The sequence below is a fragment of the Oncorhynchus gorbuscha genome, linkage group LG04, assembly GCF_021184085.1.
Source record: "Oncorhynchus gorbuscha isolate QuinsamMale2020 ecotype Even-year linkage group LG04, OgorEven_v1.0, whole genome shotgun sequence".
NCBI classification, from domain to species: domain Eukaryota; kingdom Metazoa; phylum Chordata; class Actinopteri; order Salmoniformes; family Salmonidae; genus Oncorhynchus; species Oncorhynchus gorbuscha.
The window spans coordinates 73,505,955-73,525,220 of NC_060176.1; the positions used below are offsets into that span (position 1 = coordinate 73,505,955).

At 45.4% G+C, this 19,266-nt stretch overlaps 1 protein-coding gene across 1 annotated transcript in view; it reads left to right on the forward strand.

Moving 5' to 3' along the window:
* LOC124034618 (adhesion G-protein coupled receptor V1-like) overlaps positions 1 to 19,266 on the forward strand; it is a 238,960-nt gene that overhangs the window by 189,882 nt on the left and 29,812 nt on the right. The window contains 1 exon segment of the mRNA XM_046348031.1: positions 1,026 to 1,183. Coding sequence (XP_046203987.1) covers positions 1,026 to 1,183 — 158 coding nt within the window.

A 19,266-nucleotide genomic window follows, 5' to 3' on the forward strand; every position in this document is an offset into this window, starting at 1 on the left:
ATATTTAGCCATGGAGCAGGTTCTGATTGGCCAGTGAAGGGGTCAAGCCTCGACACATACAATTGATTTATTAATCAATATCCAGCCATTTAGCACCACCGCCAGCACTGCACCCATCGGTCTTGCTTGTTATCAAAAAGATTTCCGACACACCCTTGAACTGATAGCACCACCACCAGCACTTAGATGGACCATTGCATTAGGTTTGTTAAGATAGAGCCCAGGATCAGTATTTGACCAGAGCTTGGAAGAGAAGTGTTAGATGTTTTATTTGAAGTGGTCAGAGACAGTGGTGGATCTGATCCCCTGCCAGATAGTTCTAACCATTCCCTAACCAGCAGCAGAGGTGAGAGCAGTCCTGCCCTTGTGCCACGCTCTCCACCTGTCTGTCACTTTGGCACCCTGAAGACTGGAGAGAATATAAGCGAGGGCAAACAGAGCAGATATATTGACATAAAGCTCTAAAAAAAACAAGACTCCATTTTAAAAAGGAGGGAAATTGTTTTGTTTGCCCCCTCCCGAAAGTCTTAAACAGAAAAACACTTTTGTGTATTCAGTTGTTATCCCCAGGTTGCTTCAGGGCTGAACTAGTGGTGAGAGGGAGGTTTAACTTCATGTTTGTACAGAAAGGAAATGTCTTTGAAGCGTGTTATTAACTGGGAATTCTGAGTGTGTTGTGAAGGCTCAGATGTATCAGGGCCAAGATCCTGTTTAAGGATGTTGAAGCAACAAGATCTTGACCTACTGTAATGCAGCATAGTAAAATAACGTAGCTTACGTTTGCTCCTTTCCTTGGCAGTTTACTGCAAGTTTTCTGTAATAACACTCCCTGTCTCTCTCTTTTCCCCTCCTCCTCTCTCTCTCTCTCCCTCCCCCTCTCTCTCTCTCTCACTCTCCCCCCCCGCTCTCTCTCTCTCTCTCTCTCTCCCTGCTCTCTTTCTTTCTACACCCCTCTCTCTCCCCCTCTCTCTCTCTCCCACCCCTTTCTCTCTTTCTCTTCCCTGTCTCTCTCTCTCTCTCTGCAGGTGTTTCATTCCTAATATCTATGCTGCTCTGTGTACAGCAGCCCTGGTGCCTCTCATCTGCCTGGTTGGGGTACTGGTGGTGTTTATCCATGCCTACCAGGTCACACAGCAGTGGAAGGCCTACGACGACGTGTACCGTGGGCGCACCAACAGTTCAGGTATAGTACACATACACACACACACATCTTCCAGCTATAGGGCATGGGTTAGAGCATAGCAGCAACCTCCATGTCCCGAGCAACCAGACCATGTCAGAACACCTAGCTGACTGCGTCGGTCGGTAGTAGTCATTCAGTGGTCTACAGTGTGTACAGTGGGCTCCAAAATTTCTGGCACCCCTGACTGGCAATGCACAAACAATGCTTAAATAAATATAAACAATATAATTACAGAGAAACTCATAATACCAACATGTGAGAAATACTGTACTTTATTAATGTTTCAATGGAACCAACCAAAATTATTTATTGATTTAATTAAAAATCAATGTCCTCCAAATCAAGGTTTCACAATGAATGGCACCCTTAAAGACTATTGTAAATAACATCTACCAAAATTAAACCACAAATTAAATTCCACTTATTTAAGTTGATCTAAGTCTTAAGTAACTATATTGAGCCATTACATCACTTCCTGTTTCACTAGGGTATAAAAATGAGGTAACACACATGCAATATCCCGCTGTCATCCAACACCATGAAGAACAAAAAGAACTGGCAGTTCAAAAGAGACAGATGGTCGTAGACCTTCATAAATCTGGTAATGGCTACAAGAAGATCCACAAACTATTGAATATACCACTGAGCACTGTCAGGGCATTTTATTTTAAATCAAAAGATATGGAACAGTTGAAAACCTCACGGGTAGAGGACGCAAATGCATTTTGCCCCCCAGGATAGGGAGGAGTATGGTGAGAGAACCAACAAAATCCCCAAGAATCACTGTGAAAGAATTGCAGGCCTTGGTAGTGTCTTGGGGTCACCAGGTTTCAGAAAGCACCATCACACGCCACCTCCACAGGCTCTTTGGAAGGGTAGCCAGAAGAAAGCCCTTTCTGACCCCAAGACACAGACGCAAGTGCTTGGAGTTTGCCAAACATCATTTAAATTATGAGTGCTCTGGGCAGATGAGACTAAAATTGAACATTTTGGTCAGATACAGCATCGGCATTTTTGGCGTCGAAACAGAGATGCATACAAGGAGAGGCACCTCATACCCACGGTGAAATATGGAGGGGGGTCAGTGATGTTTTGGGGCTGTTTTAATTCCAGAGGTCCAGAGGCACTGGTTAAGATTGATAGCACAATAAATTCCACCAAGTATCAGGCAATTTTGGCTGACAATCTGGTTGCCTCTGCCAGAAGGGGCGGCAGGGTAGCCTAGTGGTTAGAGTGTTGGACCGAAAGGTTGCAAGTTCAAATCCCCGAGCTGACAAGGTACAAATCTGCCGTTCTGCCCCTGAACAGGCAGTTAACCCACTGTTCCTAGGCTGTCATTGAAAATAAGAATTTGTTCTTAACTGACTTGCCTACTTAAATAAAGGTAAAATATATATATATTTTTTAAAGGCTGGGACTTGGCCGTAGGTGGACTTTCCAACAAGACAATGACCCACAACATACCTCAAGATCCACACAGAAATGGTTCTGTGACAATAAAATCAATGCTCTGCCATGGCCATCTCAGTGGCCGGACCTCAATCCAATGGAAAACCTGTGGGCTGAGTTGAAGAGGGCAGTTGGTAAGCACAAACCCAAGAATGTGAAGGATCTTGAAAGGATCTTTTTTATTTTATTTTTTATTTCACCTTTATTTAACCAGGTAGGCTAGTTGAGAACAAGTTCTCATTTGCAACTGCGACCTGGCCAAGATAAAGCATAGCAGTGTGAACAGACAACACAGAGTTACACATGGAGTAAACAATTAACAAGTCAATAACACAGTAGAAAAAAAGTGGAGTCTATATACAATGTGTGCAAAAGGCATGAGGAGGTAGGCGAATAATTACAATATTGCAGATTAACACTGGAGAGATAATTGTTTTTTTTTTCACCTTTATTTAACCAGGTAGGCTAGTTGAGAACAAGTTCTCATTTGCAACTGCGACCTGGCCAAAATAAAGCATAGCAGTGTGAACAGACAACACAGAGTTACACGCTGACTGAGATGGCCGCCTCGCTTCGCGTTCCTAGGAAACTATGCAGTTTTTTGTTTTTTTACGTGTTATTTCTTACATTAGTACCCCAGGTCATCTTAGGTTTCATTACATACAGTCGAGAAGAACTACTGAATATAAGATCAGCGTCAACTCACCATCAGTACGACCAAGAATATGTTTTCCGCGACGCGGATCCTGTGTTCTGCCTTACAAACAGGACAACGGAATGGATCGCATGCAGCGACCCAAGGAAACGACTCTGAAAAAGAGGGAAACGCGGCGGTGTTCTGGTCAGTTCTGGCGCGATGTGCCCTCCGAAAAAGGGCACATCGCGCACCACTTCCCAGCATTCTTCTTGCCAATGTCCAGTCTCTCGACAACAAGGTTGATGAAATCCGAGCAAGGGTGGCATTCCAGAGGGACATCAGAGACTGCAACGTTCTCTGCTTTACGGAAACATGGCTTACTGGGAAGACGCTATCCAGGGCGGTGCAGCCAACGGGTTTCTCCACGCATCGCGCGGACAGAAACAAACATCTCTCTGGCAAGAAGAGTGGCGGGGGCGTATGCCTCATGACTAACGGGACATGGTGTGATGAAGGAAACATACAGGAACTCAAATCCTTCTGTTCACCTGATTTAGAATTCCTCACAATCAAATGTAGACCGCATTATCTTCCAAGAGAATTCTCTTCGATTATAATCACAGCCGTATATATCCCCCCCAAGCAGACACATCGATGGCTCTGAACGAACTTTATTTAACTCTTTGCAAACTGGAAACCATTTATCCGGAGGCTGCATTCATTGTAGCTGGGGATTTTAACAAAGCCAATCTGAAAACAAGACTCCCTAAATTTTATCAGCATATCGATTGCGCAACCAGGGGTGGTAAAACCTTGGATCATTGTTACTCTAACTTCCGCGACGCATATAAGGCCCTGCCCCGCCCCCTTTTGGAAAAGCTGACCACGACTCCATTTTGCTGATCCCTGCCTACAGGCAGAAATTAAAACAAGAGGGCACGCTGAGGTCTGTCCAACGCTGGTCAGAACAAGCTGACTCTACACTCCAAGACTGCTTCCATCACGTGGACTGGGACATGTTTCGTATTGCGTCAGATGGAAATATTGACGAATACGCTGATTCGGTGTGCGAGTTCATTAGAACATGCGTCGAAGATGTTGTTCCCATAGCAACGATAAAAACATTCCCTAACCAGAAACCGTGGATTGATGGCAGCATTCACGTGAAACTGAAAGCGCGAACCACTGCTTTTAATCAGGGCAAGGTGTCTGGCAACATGACTGAATACAAACAGTGCAGCTATTCCCTCCGCAAGGCTATTAAACCATCTAAGCGTCAGTACAGAGACAAAGTGGAATCTCAATTCAATGGCTCAGACACAAGAGGCATGTGGCAGGGTCTACAGTCAATCACGGACTACAAGATGAAATCCAGCCCAGTCACGGACCAGGATGTCTTGCTCCCAGGCAGACTAAATAACTTTTTTGTCCGCTTTGAGGACAATACAGTGCCACTGACACGGCCTGCAACGGAAACATGCGGTCTCTCCTTCACTGCAGCCGAGGTGAGTAAGACATTTAAACGTGTTAACCCTCGCAAGGCTGCAGGCCCAGACGGCATCCCCAGCCGCGCCCTCAGAGCATGCGCAGACCAGCTGGCCGGTGTGTTTACGGACATATTCAATCAATCCCTATACCAGTCTGCTGTTCCCACATGCTTCAAGAGGGCCACCATTGTTCCTGTTCCCAAGAAAGCTAAGGTAACTGAGCTAAACGACTACCGCCCCGTAGCACTCACTTCCGTCATCATGAAGTGCTTTGAGAGACTAGTCAAGGACCATATCACCTCCACCCTACCTGACACCCTAGACCCACTCCAATTTGCATACCGCCCAAATAGGTCCACAGACGATGCAATCTCAACCACACTGCACACTGCCCTAACCCACCTGGACAAGAGGAATACCTATGTGAGAATGCTGTTCATCGACTACAGCTCGGCATTCAACACCATAGTACCCTCCAAGCTCGTCATCAAGCTCGAGACCCTGGGTCTCGACCCCGCCCTGTGCAACTGGGTACTGGACTTCCTGACGGGCCGCCCCCAGGTGGTGAGGGTAGGCAACAACATCTCCTCCCCGCTGATCCTCAACACGGGGCCCCACAAGGGTGCGTTCTGAGCCCTCTCCTGTACTCCCTGTTCACCCACGACTGCGTGGCCACGCACGCCTCCAACTCAATCATCAAGTTTGCGGACGACACAACAGTGGTAGGCTTGATTACCAACAACGACGAGACGGCCTACAGGGAGGAGGTGAGGGCCCTCGGAGTGTGGTGTCAGGAAAATAACCTCACACTCAACGTCAACAAAACTAAGGAGATGATTGTGGACTTCAGGAAACAGCAGAGGGAACACCCCCCTATCCACATCGATGGAACAGTAGTGGAGAGGGTAGCAAGTTTTAAGTTCCTCGGCATACACATCACAGACAAACTGAATTGGTCCCCTCACACTGACAGCGTCGTGAAGAAGGCGTAGCAGCGCCTATTCAACCTCAGGAGGCTGAAGAAATTTGGCTTGTCACCAAAAGCACTCACAAACTTCTACAGATGCACAATCGAGAGCATCCTGGCGGGCTGTATCACCGCCTGGTACGGCAACTGCTCCGCCCTCAACCGTAAGGCTCTCCAGAGGGTAGTGAGGACTGCACAACGCATCACCGGGGGCAAACTACCTGCCCTCCAGGACACCTACACCACCCGTTGTTAGAGGAAGGCCATAAAGATCATCAAGGATATCAACCACCCGAACCACTGCCTGTTCACCCCGCTATCATCCAGAAGGCGAGGTCAGTACAGGTGCATCAAAGCTGGGACCGAGAGACTGAAAAACAGCTTCTATCTCAAGGCCCTCAGACTGTTAAACAGCCACCACTAACATTGAGTGGCTGCTGCCAACACACTCATTGACACTGACCCAACTCCAGCCATTTTAATAATGGGAATTGATGGGAAATGATGTAAATATATCACTAGCCACTTTAAACAATGCTACCTTATATAATGTTACTTACCCTACATTATTCATCTCATATGCATATGTATATACTGTACTCTACATCATCGACTGCATCCTTATGTAATACATGTATCACTAGCCACTTTAACTATGCCACTTTGTTTACTTTGTCTACACACTCATCTCATATGTATATACTGTACTCGATACCATCTACTGTATGCTGCTCTGTACCATCACTCATTCATATATCCTTATGTACATGTTCCTTATCCCCTTACACTGTGTATAAGACAGTAGTTTTGGAATTGTTAGTTAGATTACTTGTTGACTATCACTGCATTGTCGGAACTAGAAGCACAAGCATTTCGCTACACTCGCATTTAACATCTGCTAACCATGTGTATGTGACAAATAAATTTGATTTGATTTTGATTTTGATTTGATTTACACATGGAGTAAACAATTAACAAGTCAATAACACAGTAGAAAAAAAATGGGCAGTCTATATACAATGTGTGCAAAAGGCATGAGGTAGGCGAATAATACAATTTTGCAGAATAACACTGGAGTGATAAATGATCAGATGGTCATGTACAGGTAGAGATATTGGTGTGCGAAAGAGCAGAAAAGTAAATAAAAAAAACAGTATAAAAACAGTATGGGGATGAGGTAGGTGAAAATGGGTGGGCTATTTACCAATAGACTATGTACAGCTGCAGCGATCGGTTAGCTGCTCGGATAGCTGATGTTTGAAGTTGGTGAGGGAGATAAAAGTTTCCAACTTCAGCAATTTTTGCAGTTCGTTCCAGTCACAGGCAGCAGAGTACTGGAACGAAAGGCGGCCAAATGAGGTGTTGGCTTTAGGGATGATCAGTGAGATACACCTGCTGGAGCGCGTGCTACGGATGGGTGTTGCCATCGTGACCAGTGAACTGAGATAAGGCGGAGCTTTACCTAGCATGGACTTGTAGATGACCTGGAGCCAGTGGGTCTGGCGACGAATATGTAGTGAGGACCAGCCGACTAGAGCATACAAGTCGCAGTGGTGGGTGGTATAAGGTGCTTTAGTGACAAAACGGATGGCACTGTGATAGACTGCATCCAGTTTGCTGAGTAGAGTGTTGGAAGCCATTTTGTAGATGACATCGCCGAAGTCGAGGATCGGTAGGATAGTCAGTTTTACTAGGGTAAGCTTGGCGGCGTGAGTGAAGGAGGCTTTGTTGCGGAATAGAAAGCCGACTCTTGATTTGATTTTCGATTGGAGATGTTTGATGTGAGTCTGGAAGGAGAGTTTGCAGTCTAGCCAGACACCTAGGTACTTATAGGTGTCCACATATTCAAGGTCGGAACCATCCAGGGTGGTGATGCTAGTCGGGCATGCGGGTGCAGGCAGCGATCGGTTGAAAAGCATGCATTTGGTTTTACTCGCGTTTAAGAGCAGTTGGAGGCCACGGAAGGAGTGCTGTATGGCATTGAAGCTCGTTTGGAAGTTAGATAGCACAGTGTCCAATGACGGGCCAAAAGTATATAGAATGGTGTCGTCTGCGTAGAGGTGGATCAGGGAATCGCCCGCAGCAAGAGCAACATCATTGATATATACAGAGAAAAGAGTCGGCCCGAGAATTGAACCCTGTGGCACAAATGATCAGATGATCATGTACAGGTAGAGATATTGGTGTGCAAAAGAGCAGAAAAGTAAATAAATAAAAACTGTGGGGATGAGGTAGGTGAAAATGGGTGGGCTATTTACCAATAGACTATGTACAGCTGCAGCGATCGGTTAGCTGCTCAGATAGCTGATGTTTGAAGTTGGTGAGGGAGATAAAAGTCTCCAACTTCAGCGATTTTTTCAATTCGTTCCAGTCACAGGCAGCAGAGTACTGGAATGAAAGGCGGCCGAATGAGGTGTTGGCTTTAGGGATGATCAGTGAGATACACCTGCTGGAGCGCGTGCTACGGATGGGTGTTGCCATCGTGACCAGTGAACTGAGATAAGGCGGAGCTTTACCTAGCATGGCCTTGTAGATGACCTGCATAGAGGAATGGTCCATAATCCCTCCAAATGTGTTCCTTAACCTTGTCAAACATCACAGGAAAAGACTCCATGCTGTTATCCTTGCCAGAGGTGGTTGCACTAAGTGCCAATAACTATGAAACCTTGATTTTGGTTCAATTTATTTTTATTAAATAATTAATGGTTGGTTCCATGGAAACATTAATAAAGTACAGTATTTCTCACATGTTGGTATTTTGAGTTTATCTCTGAAATTATATTATTTATATTTTTTAAAGTATTGTTTGTGCATTGCCAATCAGGGGTGCCAGTCATTTTGGAGCACACTGTAGTAGTCATTCAGCTGGTCTACAGTGTGTAGTAGTCATTCAGCTGGTCTACAGCGTGTAGTAGTCATTCAGCTGGTTTACAGTGTGTAGTAGTCATTCAGCTGGTCTACAGTGTGTTGTAGTCATTCAGCTGGTCTACAGTGTGTAGTAGTCATTCAGCTGGTCTACAGTGTGTTGTAGTCATTCAGCTGGTCTACAGCGTGTAGTAGTCATTCAGCTGGTCTCCAGTGTGTAGTAGTCATTCAGCTGGTCTACAGCGTGTAGTAGTCATTCAGCTGGTCTACAGCGTGTAGTAGTCATTCAGCTTGTAGGAGCTACAATGGCTGATCCCCCCCCCCTTTCAACCTCGTCAGAACTGGTTCATACTGCCCTGTCCTTTACCATCCAGAACAGCCTCAATATGATGGCTCTGCTCTTCAGCCTTAGAGAAGACATCTCAACGAGGCAGTGCCTTCTCATAACAACCAAGTAGGTGTTGTGTGTTAAACAAAAACATCAACAACAAGCAGCAGCAGTGTCTGGTTCCAAAGGGTTTCCTTGAAGAGCAACAGAGTTAGGAGAAGACGGCCTATAGCAAACTCACTCCTCAACAGAGTGAGGAGAAGACAGCCTATAGCAAACTCACTCCTCAACAGAGTGAGGAGAAGACAGCCTATAGCAAACTCACTCCTCAACAGAGTGAGGAGAAGACAGCCTATAGCAAACTCACTCCTCAACAGAGTGAGGAGAAGACAGCCTATAGAAAACTCACTCCTCAACAGAGTGAGGAGAAGACAGCCTATAGAAAACTCACTCCTCAACAGAGTGAGGAGAAGACAGCCTATAGCAAACTCACTCCTCAACAGAGTGAGGAGAAGACGGCCTATAGCAAACTCACTCCTCAACAGAGTGAGGAGAAGACGGCCTATAGCAAACTCACTCCTCAACAGAGTGAGGAGAAGACGGCCTATAGCAAACTCACTCCTCAACAGAGTGAGGAGAAGACGGCCTATAGCAAACTCACTCCTCAACAGAGTGAGGAGAAGACAGCCTATAGCAAACTCACTCCTCAACAGAGTGAGGAGAAGACGGCCTATAGAAAACTCACTCCTCAACAGAGTGAGGAGAAGACGGCCTATAGAAAACTCACTCCTCAACAGAGTGAGGAGAAGACGGCCTATAGAAAACTCACTCCTCAACAGAGTGAGGAGAAGACGGCCTATAGCAAACTCACTCCTCAACAGAGTGAGGAGAAGACGGCCTATAGCAAACTCACTCCTCAACAGAGTGAGGAGAAGACGACCTATAGCAAACTCACTCCTCAACAGGGTGAGGAGAAGACGGCCTATAGCAAACTCACTCCTCAACAGGGTGAGGAGAAGACGGCCTATAGCAAACTCACTCCTCAACAGGGTGAGGAGAAGACGGCCTATAGCAAACTCACTCCTCAACAGGGTGAGGAGAAGACGGCCTATAGCAAACTCACTCCTCAACAGGGTGAGGAGAAGACGGCCTATAGCAAACTCACTCCTCAACAGGGTGAGGAGAAGACGGCCTATAGCAAACTCACTCCTCAACAGAGTGAGGAGAAGACGGCCTATAGCAAACTCACTCCTCAACAGTGTGAGGAGAAGACGGCCTATAGCAAACTCACTCCTCAACAGAGTGAGGAGAAGACGGCCTATAGCAAACTCACTCCTCAACAGAGTGAGGAGAAGACGGCCTATAGCAAACTCACTCCTCAACAGAGTGAGGAGAAGACGGCCTATAGCAAACTCACTCCTCAACAGAGTGAGGAGAAGACGGCCTATAGCAAACTCACTCCTCAACAGAGTGAGGAGAAGACGGCCTATAGCAAACTCACTCCTCAACAGAGTGAGGAGAAGAAAGCCTATAGCAAACTCACTCCTCAACAGAGTGAGGAGAAGACAGCCTATAGCAAACTCACTCCTCAACAGAGTGAGGAGAAGACAGCCTATAGCAAACTCACTCCTCAACAGAGTGAGGAGAAGACAGCCTATAGCAAACTCACTCCTCAACAGAGTGAGGAGAAGAAAGCCTATAGCAAACTCACTCCTCAACAGAGTGTGGAGAAGACAGCCTATAGCAAACTCACTCCTCAACAGAGTGAGGAGAAGACAGCCTATAGCAAACTCACTCCTCAACAGAGTGAGGAGAAGACAGCCTATAGAAAACTCACTCCTCAACAGAGTGAGGAGAAGACAGCCTATAGAAAACTCACTCCTCAACAGAGTGAGGAGAAGACAGCCTATAGCAAACTCACTCCTCAACAGAGTGAGGAGAAGACTATAGCAAACTCACTCCTCAACAGAGTGAGGAGAAGACGGCCTATAGCAAACTCACTCCTCAACAGAGTGAGGAGAAGACGGCCTATAGCAAACTCACTCCTCAACAGAGTGAGGAGAAGACGGCCTATAGCAAACTCACTCCTCAACAGAGTGAGGAGAAGACAGCCTATAGCAAACTCACTCCTCAACAGAGTGAGGAGAAGACAGCCTATAGCAAACTCACTCCTCAACAGAGTGAGGAGAAGACGGCCTATAGAAAACTCACTCCTCAACAGAGTGAGGAGAAGACGGCCTATAGAAAACTCACTCCTCAACAGAGTGAGGAGAAGACGGCCTATAGCAAACTCACTCCTCAACAGAGTGAGGAGAAGACGGCCTATAGCAAACTCACTCCTCAACAGAGTGAGGAGAAGACGGCCTATAGCAAACTCACTCCTCAACAGAGTGAGGAGAAGACGACCTATAGCAAACTCACTCCTCAACAGGGTGAGGAGAAGACGGCCTATAGCAAACTCACTCCTCAACAGGGTGAGGAGAAGACGGCCTATAGCAAACTCACTCCTCAACAGGGTGAGGAGAAGACGGCCTATAGCAAACTCACTCCTCAACAGAGTGAGGAGAAGACGGCCTATAGCAAACTCACTCCTCAACAGGGTGAGGAGAAGACGGCCTATAGCAAACTCACTCCTCAACAGGGTGAGGAGAAGACGGCCTATAGCAAACTCACTCCTCAACAGAGTGAGGAGAAGACGGCCTATACAAACTCACTCCTCAACAGTGTGAGGAGAAGACGGCCTATAGCAAACTCACTTCTCAACAGAGTGAGGAGAAGACGGCCTATAGCAAACTCACTCCTCAACAGAGTGAGGAGAAGACGGCCTTAGCAAACTCACTCCTCAACAGAGTGAGGAGAAGACGGCCTATAGCAAACTCACTCCTCAACAGAGTGAGGAGAAGACGGCCTATAGCAAACTCACTCCTCAACAGAGTGAGGAGAAGACGGCCTATAGCAAACTCACTCCTCAACAGAGTGAGGAGAAGAAAGCCTATAGCAAACTCACTCCTCAACAGAGTGAGGAGAAGACAGCCTATAGCAAACTCACTCCTCAACAGAGTGAGGAGAAGACAGCCTATAGCAAACTCACTCCTCAACAGAGTGAGGAGAAGACAGCCTATAGCAAACTCACTCCTCAACAGAGTGAGGAGAAGACAGCCTATAGCAAACACACTCCTCAACAGAGTGAGGAGAAGAAAGCCTATAGCAAACACACTCCTCAACAGAGTGAGGAGAAGACGGCCTATAGCAAACTCACTCCTCAACAGAGTGAGGAGAAGACGGCCTATAGCAAACTCACTCCTCAACAGAGTGAGGAGAAGAAAGCCTATAGCAAACTCACTCCTCAACAGAGTGTGGAGAAGACAGCCTATAGCAAACTCACTCCTCAACAGAGTGAGGAGAAGACAGCCTATAGCAAACTCACTCCTCAACAGAGTGAGGAGAAGACAGCCTATAGCAAACTCACTCCTCAACAGAGTGAGGAGAAGACAGCCTATAGCAAACTCACTCCTCAACAGAGTGAGGAGAAGAAAGCCTATAGCAAACTCACTCCTCAACAGAGTGAGGAGAAGACAGCCTATAGCAAACTCACTCCTCAACAGAGAGAGCTCTATTCTTCCATCCCACCCACTCCAGCAACCCCCAGCACAGCCTGCATGACTGGCTCATCCACAGATGGTGGGTAGGATGTTCTTGTTCCAGCACGCTGTGGTAGGTTCCCTGAAAAGCCTGTTGAGCTTTCTTGTTATAACACACATCTAATCCCCAACCCAGGCTGCTGGACTATTTTTACTATGGCCTTCAAATCCACCCCGCACACACACACACATACACAACTCATATCACAAACAAAGCAACCACGCATCTGATCAGGCACAATAAGGCAGCCTTGATTAAAGCTTTATGCAATGTGCACTTCAGTGCAAAACACATACAGCGCATTCAGAAAGTATTCAAACCCTTTGACTTTTTCCACATTTTGTTATGTTACAGCCTTATTCTAAAATGAATAACATTTGGTTTTTTTCCCTCATCAATCTACACACAATGCCTCATAATGACAAAGCAAAAACTGTTGTTTTTTTAAAGAAATTTTTTCAAAGTTATTTTAAAAACTAAAACAGAAATATCAGATTTGCATAAGTATTCAGACCATTTGCTTTTTACTCCCGAGTGGCGCAGCGGTCTAAGGCACTGCATCTCAGTGCTAGAGGTGTCACTAAAGACCCTGGTTCAATCTCAGGCTTTGTCACAACCAGCCGTGATTGGGAGTCACATAGGGCGGCGCACAACTGGCCCAGTGTCATCCGGGTTAGGGTTTGGCCGGGGTAGACCGTCATTGTAAATAAGAATTTGTTGTTAACTGACGTGCCGAGTTAAATAAAGGTCAAATTCATTCAAACCTATTTTTACCAGTACATTGTTGAAGCACCTCTGGCAGCGATTACATCCTTGAGTCTTCTTGGGAATGACGCTACAAGCTTGCCACATCTGTATCTCCCATTATTCTCTGCAGATCCTCTCAAGCTCTGTCAGGTTGGATGGGAGCTTAGCTGCATAGCTATTTTCAGGTCTCTCCAGAGATGTTCGATCAGGTTCAAGTCCGGGCTCTGGCTGGGCCACTCAGAGACATTCAGAGACTTATCCCGAAGCCACTCCTGTGTTGTTTTGGCAGTGTGCTGAGGGTCGTTATCCTGTTCGAAGGTGAACCTTTGCCCCAGCCTAAGGTCCTGAGCGCTCTGCAGCAGGTTTTCATCAATGATCTCTTTGTACTTTGCTTCGTCTTTCCCTTGATCCTGACTAGTCTCCCAGTCCCTGCCGCTGAAAAACATCCCACAGCGTGATGCTGTCACCTCCATCCTCCAGATGGAATGCTTGGCATTCAGGTCAAACAGTTCAATCTTGGTTTCATCAGACCAGAGAATCTTGTTTCTCATGGTCTGAGTGTACTTAAGGTATTTCAGTTTTTTAATTGTAATACATTTGCTAACATTTCTAAAAACCTGTTTTCGCTTCATCATTATGAGGTATTGTGTGTAGATCAAGGAGGAAAACTGTTTTATTTAATCCCTTTTAGAAAAAGGCTGTAAAGTAAAAACATGTGGAAAAAGCCTAGGGGTCTGAATATATTCCGAATGCACTGTACATACTGTAGGCTACTCACATGCACAGAGTGGGTAGAACTCAGTTCCTTACGAACATAACTTATTCAATACACCCACATACAGTGTACACACACACACACACACACACACACACACACGGCACACACACACACACACACACACACACACACACACACACACACACACACTGGTTTTTGTTTTTCACACACACACACACATTACAGGTTCACACACACACACACACACACACACAGTTCAGTTCAGACACTGTGTTACACACATCAGTTCACACACACAATATCCCTGGTTTTTGTTTTGGTCCATCAGTATCATGAATCCAATCCCTCTCCATTATTACAAGGTTCATTAGACTCAGACAGGCTGTGTTACTAGGTATCAGTTCATTAGACTCAGACTGCCTGTGTTACTAGGTATCAGTTCATTAGACTCAGACTGTTTGTGTTACTAGGTATCAGTTCAGACTGGCTGTGTTACTAGGTATCAGTTCAGACTGGCTGAGGTACTAGGTATCAGTTCAGACTGGCTGTGTTACTAGGTATCAGTTCAGACTGGCTGTGTTACTAGATATCAGTTCAGACTGGCTGTGTTACTAGGTATCAGTTCAGACTGGCTGTGTTACTAGATATCAGTTCAGACCGGCTGTGTTACTAGTATCAGTTCAGACTGGCTGTGTTAGTTCAGTTCAGACTGTTTGTGTTACTACTGGCTGTGTTACTAGATATCAGTTCAGACTGGCTGTGTTACTAGATATCAGTTCAGACTGGCTGTGTTACTAGATATCAGTTCAGACTGGCTGTGTTACTAGGTATCAGTTCAGACTGGCTGTGTTACTAGATATCAGTTCAGACTGGCTGTGTTACTAGGTATCAGTTCAGACTGGCTGGGTGTTACTAGATATCAGTTCAGACTGGCTGTGTTACTAGATATCAGTTCAGACTGGCTGTGTTACTAGATATCAGTTCAGACTGGCTGTGTTACTAGTTATCAGTTCAGACTGTTTGTGTTACTAGATATCAGTTCAGACTGGCTGAGGTACTAGATATCAGTTCAGACTGGCTGTGTTACTAGGTATCAGTTCAGACTGGCTGTGTTACTAGGTATCAGTTCAGACTGGCTGAGGTACTAGATATCAGTTCAGACTGGCTGTGTTACTAGGTATCAGTTCAGACTAGCTGTGTTACTAGGTATCAGTTCAGACTGGCTGAGGTACTAGATATCAGTTCAGACTGGCTGTGTTACTAGGTATCAGTTCAGACTGGCTGTGTTACTAGATATCAGTTCAGACTGGCTGGGTGACTAGATATCAGTTCAGACTGGCTGTGTTACTAGATATCAGTTCAGACTGGCTGTGTTACCAGGTATCAGTTCAGACTGGATGTGTTACTAGGTATCAGTTCAGACTGGCTGTGTTACTAGATATCAGTTCATTAGACTCAGACTGGCTGTGTTACTAGGTATCAGTTCAGACTGGCTGTGTTACTAGATATCAGTTCAGACTGGCTGGGTTACTAGGTATCAGTTCAGAGTAGATATCAGTTCAGACTGGCTGTGTTACTAGATATCAGTTCAGACTGGCTGTGTTACTAGATATCAGTTCATTAGACTCAGACTGGCTGTGTTACTAGATATCAGTTCAGTAGACTCAGACTGGCTGTGTTACTAGGTATCAGTTCAGACTGGCTGTGTTACTAGGTATCAGTTCATTAGACTCAGACTGGCTGTGTTACTAGGTATCAGTTCAGACTGGCTGTGTTACTAGGTATCAGTTCAGACTGGCTGTGTTAGATCAGTTCAGACTGGCTGTGTTACTAGGTATCAGTTCAGACTGGCTGTGTTACTAGGTATCAGTTCAGACTGGCTGTGTTACTAGATATCAGTTCAGACTGGCTGTGTTACTAGATATCAGTTCAGACTGGCTGTGTTACTAGATATCAGTTCAGACTGGCTGTGTTACTAGATATCAGTTCAGACTGGCTGTGTTACTAGATATCAGTTCAGACTGGCTGTGTTACTAGATATCAGTTCAGACTGGCTGTGTTACTAGGTATCAGTTCAGACTGGCTGTGTTACTAGATATCAGTTCAGACTGGCTGTGTTACTAGATATCAGTTCAGACTGGCTGTGTTACTAGATATCAGTTCAGACTGGCTGTGACTTATCAGTTCAGACTGGCTGTGTTACTAGATATCAGTTCAGACTGGCTGTGTTACTCAGTTCAGACTATCTAGTTACTAGGTATCAGTTCAGACTGGCTGTGTTACTAGATATCAGTTCAGACTGGCTGTGTTACTAGGATATCAGTTCAGACTGACTGGTGTTACTAGGTATCAGTTCAGACTGGCTGTGTTACTAGATATCAGTTCAGACTGGCTGGGTTACTTGGTAGACAGTTCAGACTGGCTGTGTTACTAGATATCAGTTCATTAGACTCAGACTGGCTGTGTTACTAGATATCAGTTCAGACTGGCTGTGGTTACTAGGTATCAGTTCAGACTGGCTGTGTTACTAGATATCAGTTCATTAGACTCAGACTGGCTGTGTTACTAGGTATCAGTTCAGACTGGCTGTGTTACTAGGTATCAGTTCAGACTGGCTGTGTTACTAGATATCAGTTCAGACTGGCTGTGTTACTAGATATCAGTTCAGACTGGCTGGGTTACTAGGTATCAGTTCAGACTGGCTGTGTTACTAGATATCAGTTCAGACTGGCTGTGTTACTAGATATCAGTTCAGACTGGCTGTGTTACTAGATATCAGTTCAGACTGGCTGGGTTACTAGGTATCAGTTCAGACTGGCTGTGTTACTAGATATCAGTTCATTAGACTCAGACTGGCTGTGTTACTAGATATCAGTTCAGACTGGCTGTGTTACTAGATATCAGTTCAGACTGGCTGTGTTACTAGATATCAGTTCAGACTGGCTGTGTTACTAGATATCAGTTCAGACTGGCTGTGTTACTAGATATCAGTTCAGACTGGCTGTGTTACTAGGTATCAGTTCAGACTGGCTGTGTTACTAGGTATCAGTTCAGACTGGCTGTGTTAATAGATATCAGTTCAGACTGGCTGTGTTACTAGATATCAGTTCAGACTGGCTGTGTTACTGGGAATCAGGTCATTTAACTCTGGCTTTGTTTTGGTCGCTCCCTCCAATGACAAAAGAAGGCCTGAATTAGTGGCAGTCCTTTGGCAAGCTGTTTATAGACTCCCGTTATTCTGTGTGTTTCCACCATAGAGCAGGCAGATCCACCGTCCCTCACAAACACACACACACAAACACCTACACACACAACTACACCCCCATACACAACCACATTGTGCTGTTTTGGCTGACTCAGCATGCCTCTGACACTGCAGCCGTCTGTTCCTCGGGGCTTAGCACCCTGACACCTGAGAGGCACACTATAACACCCTCGCCAAACACACACACCAGGGGAGGGTTAATAGCAGTACAGCGATGTCAGTAAACAGGTTTTCAACAGCCTCTAAAGCTCCTTATTTACGCTGGCTGGGAGAGAGGCATTGCTCACTCTATTAAAAGCAGCAGACTCATTGAGAGTGTGTAAGGCACAGACACAGAGGGCGAAAGTGTCCTTGAGGTGTGTCTGTGTGGGCGTGTGTGTGCGCACTTGTGTGTGTGCACTTGTGTGTGTTTGTGCACTTTATTTGTGTGTGTGTGTGGCTTGGAGTGTGTCCCTTGGAAGTTCCCTGTTGCAGGAGCCTGCTACACAGGAACAGAAGGTGACTCCATACCCCCCTGCTCCCCAACCCCCAACTAATGTCCTTTTAGAAAATAGAAAATCTTTCAAGCAATTGGAAAGTGGTTCAACTTCATCAAAGGTTTTGCATTCACCAGCCTTCTCATGAAGGACGATGATACAGAACATTTTTACAAAATAGCCCATTTCCTGCCTTGCCCCAGTCTCCCCTCCTACTACAGCTAATCCTAGCTTCAGTCCTCCTCAATGTTGTTTGCCAGTCAGTGCACCCATCTGGTATCATGTTACCATGATTTAATTCTCTGGTGAACCCTCTTTTAATTCGCAAACACCATGCAAATAGCAAATACAGGCCTGTTTATACCCCATGCAAATACAGGCCTGCTTATACCCCATGCAAATACAGGCCTGTTTATACCCCATGCAAATACAGGCCTGTTTATACCCCATGCAAATACAGGCCTGTTTATACCCCATGCAAATACAGGCCTGTTTAAACCCCAGGCAAATGCAGGTCTGTTTAAACCCCAGGCAAATACAGGCCTGTTTAAACCCCAGGCAAATACAGGCCTGTTTAAACACCATTCAAGTACCGGCCTGTATAAAGAGGGCCACAGTCCTCACATACTCGATTGTGGACACGACACAAAGCATTTTACTTTCCCTTGTAAACAGACATTACATTTCAATGTTGTGTTTTCATTGGATATAGTTCTAGTATTGTACGCTATACGTTTTCTTCGGTCCTCTATTGGGAAATGACTGGTTCATTTCACTATGAAGCTCTTCTCTAGGCTCATCAAATTTCAGGTTTAATTAGTTGTATGTATGTGACACATGGTATACACCGTCCCAAAAAAATCTTACTTGCAGTTTCCTTCTAGACAATGGAACAACAATAAGAATTAATCAAATGTAAGAATACAAACTCAACGTAAATGGCCCAGTAGAATATACACTGCTCAAAAAAATAAAGGGAACACTTAAACAACACAATGTAACTCCAAGTCAATTACACTTCTGTGAAATCAAACTGTCCACTTAGGAAGCAACACTGATTGACAATAAATTTCACATCCAGGTGTGCAAATGGAATAGACAACAGGTGGAAATTATAGGCAATTGGCAAGACACCCCCAATAAAGGAGTGGTTCTGCAGGTGATAACCACAGACCACTTCTGAGTTCCTATGCTTCCTGGCTGATGTTTTGGTCACTTTTGAATGCTGGCGGTGCTGTCACTCTAGTGGTAGCATGAGAAGGAGTCTACAACCCACTCTGCTCTTTAACCCTGATAGACAGTTACTGAGATAAACACATTGGGATGGGTCTTAGACCATTCCTCCATACAGAGTCCTTCCAGATCCTTGATAGCCTTCGTTTTAATGGGTTTCAAGTCTGGAGACTGAGAGGGCCATTGCAAAATGTTGAATTTGTGGCCAATTAACCATTTCTTTGTGGATTTTTATCTGTGCTTGGGGT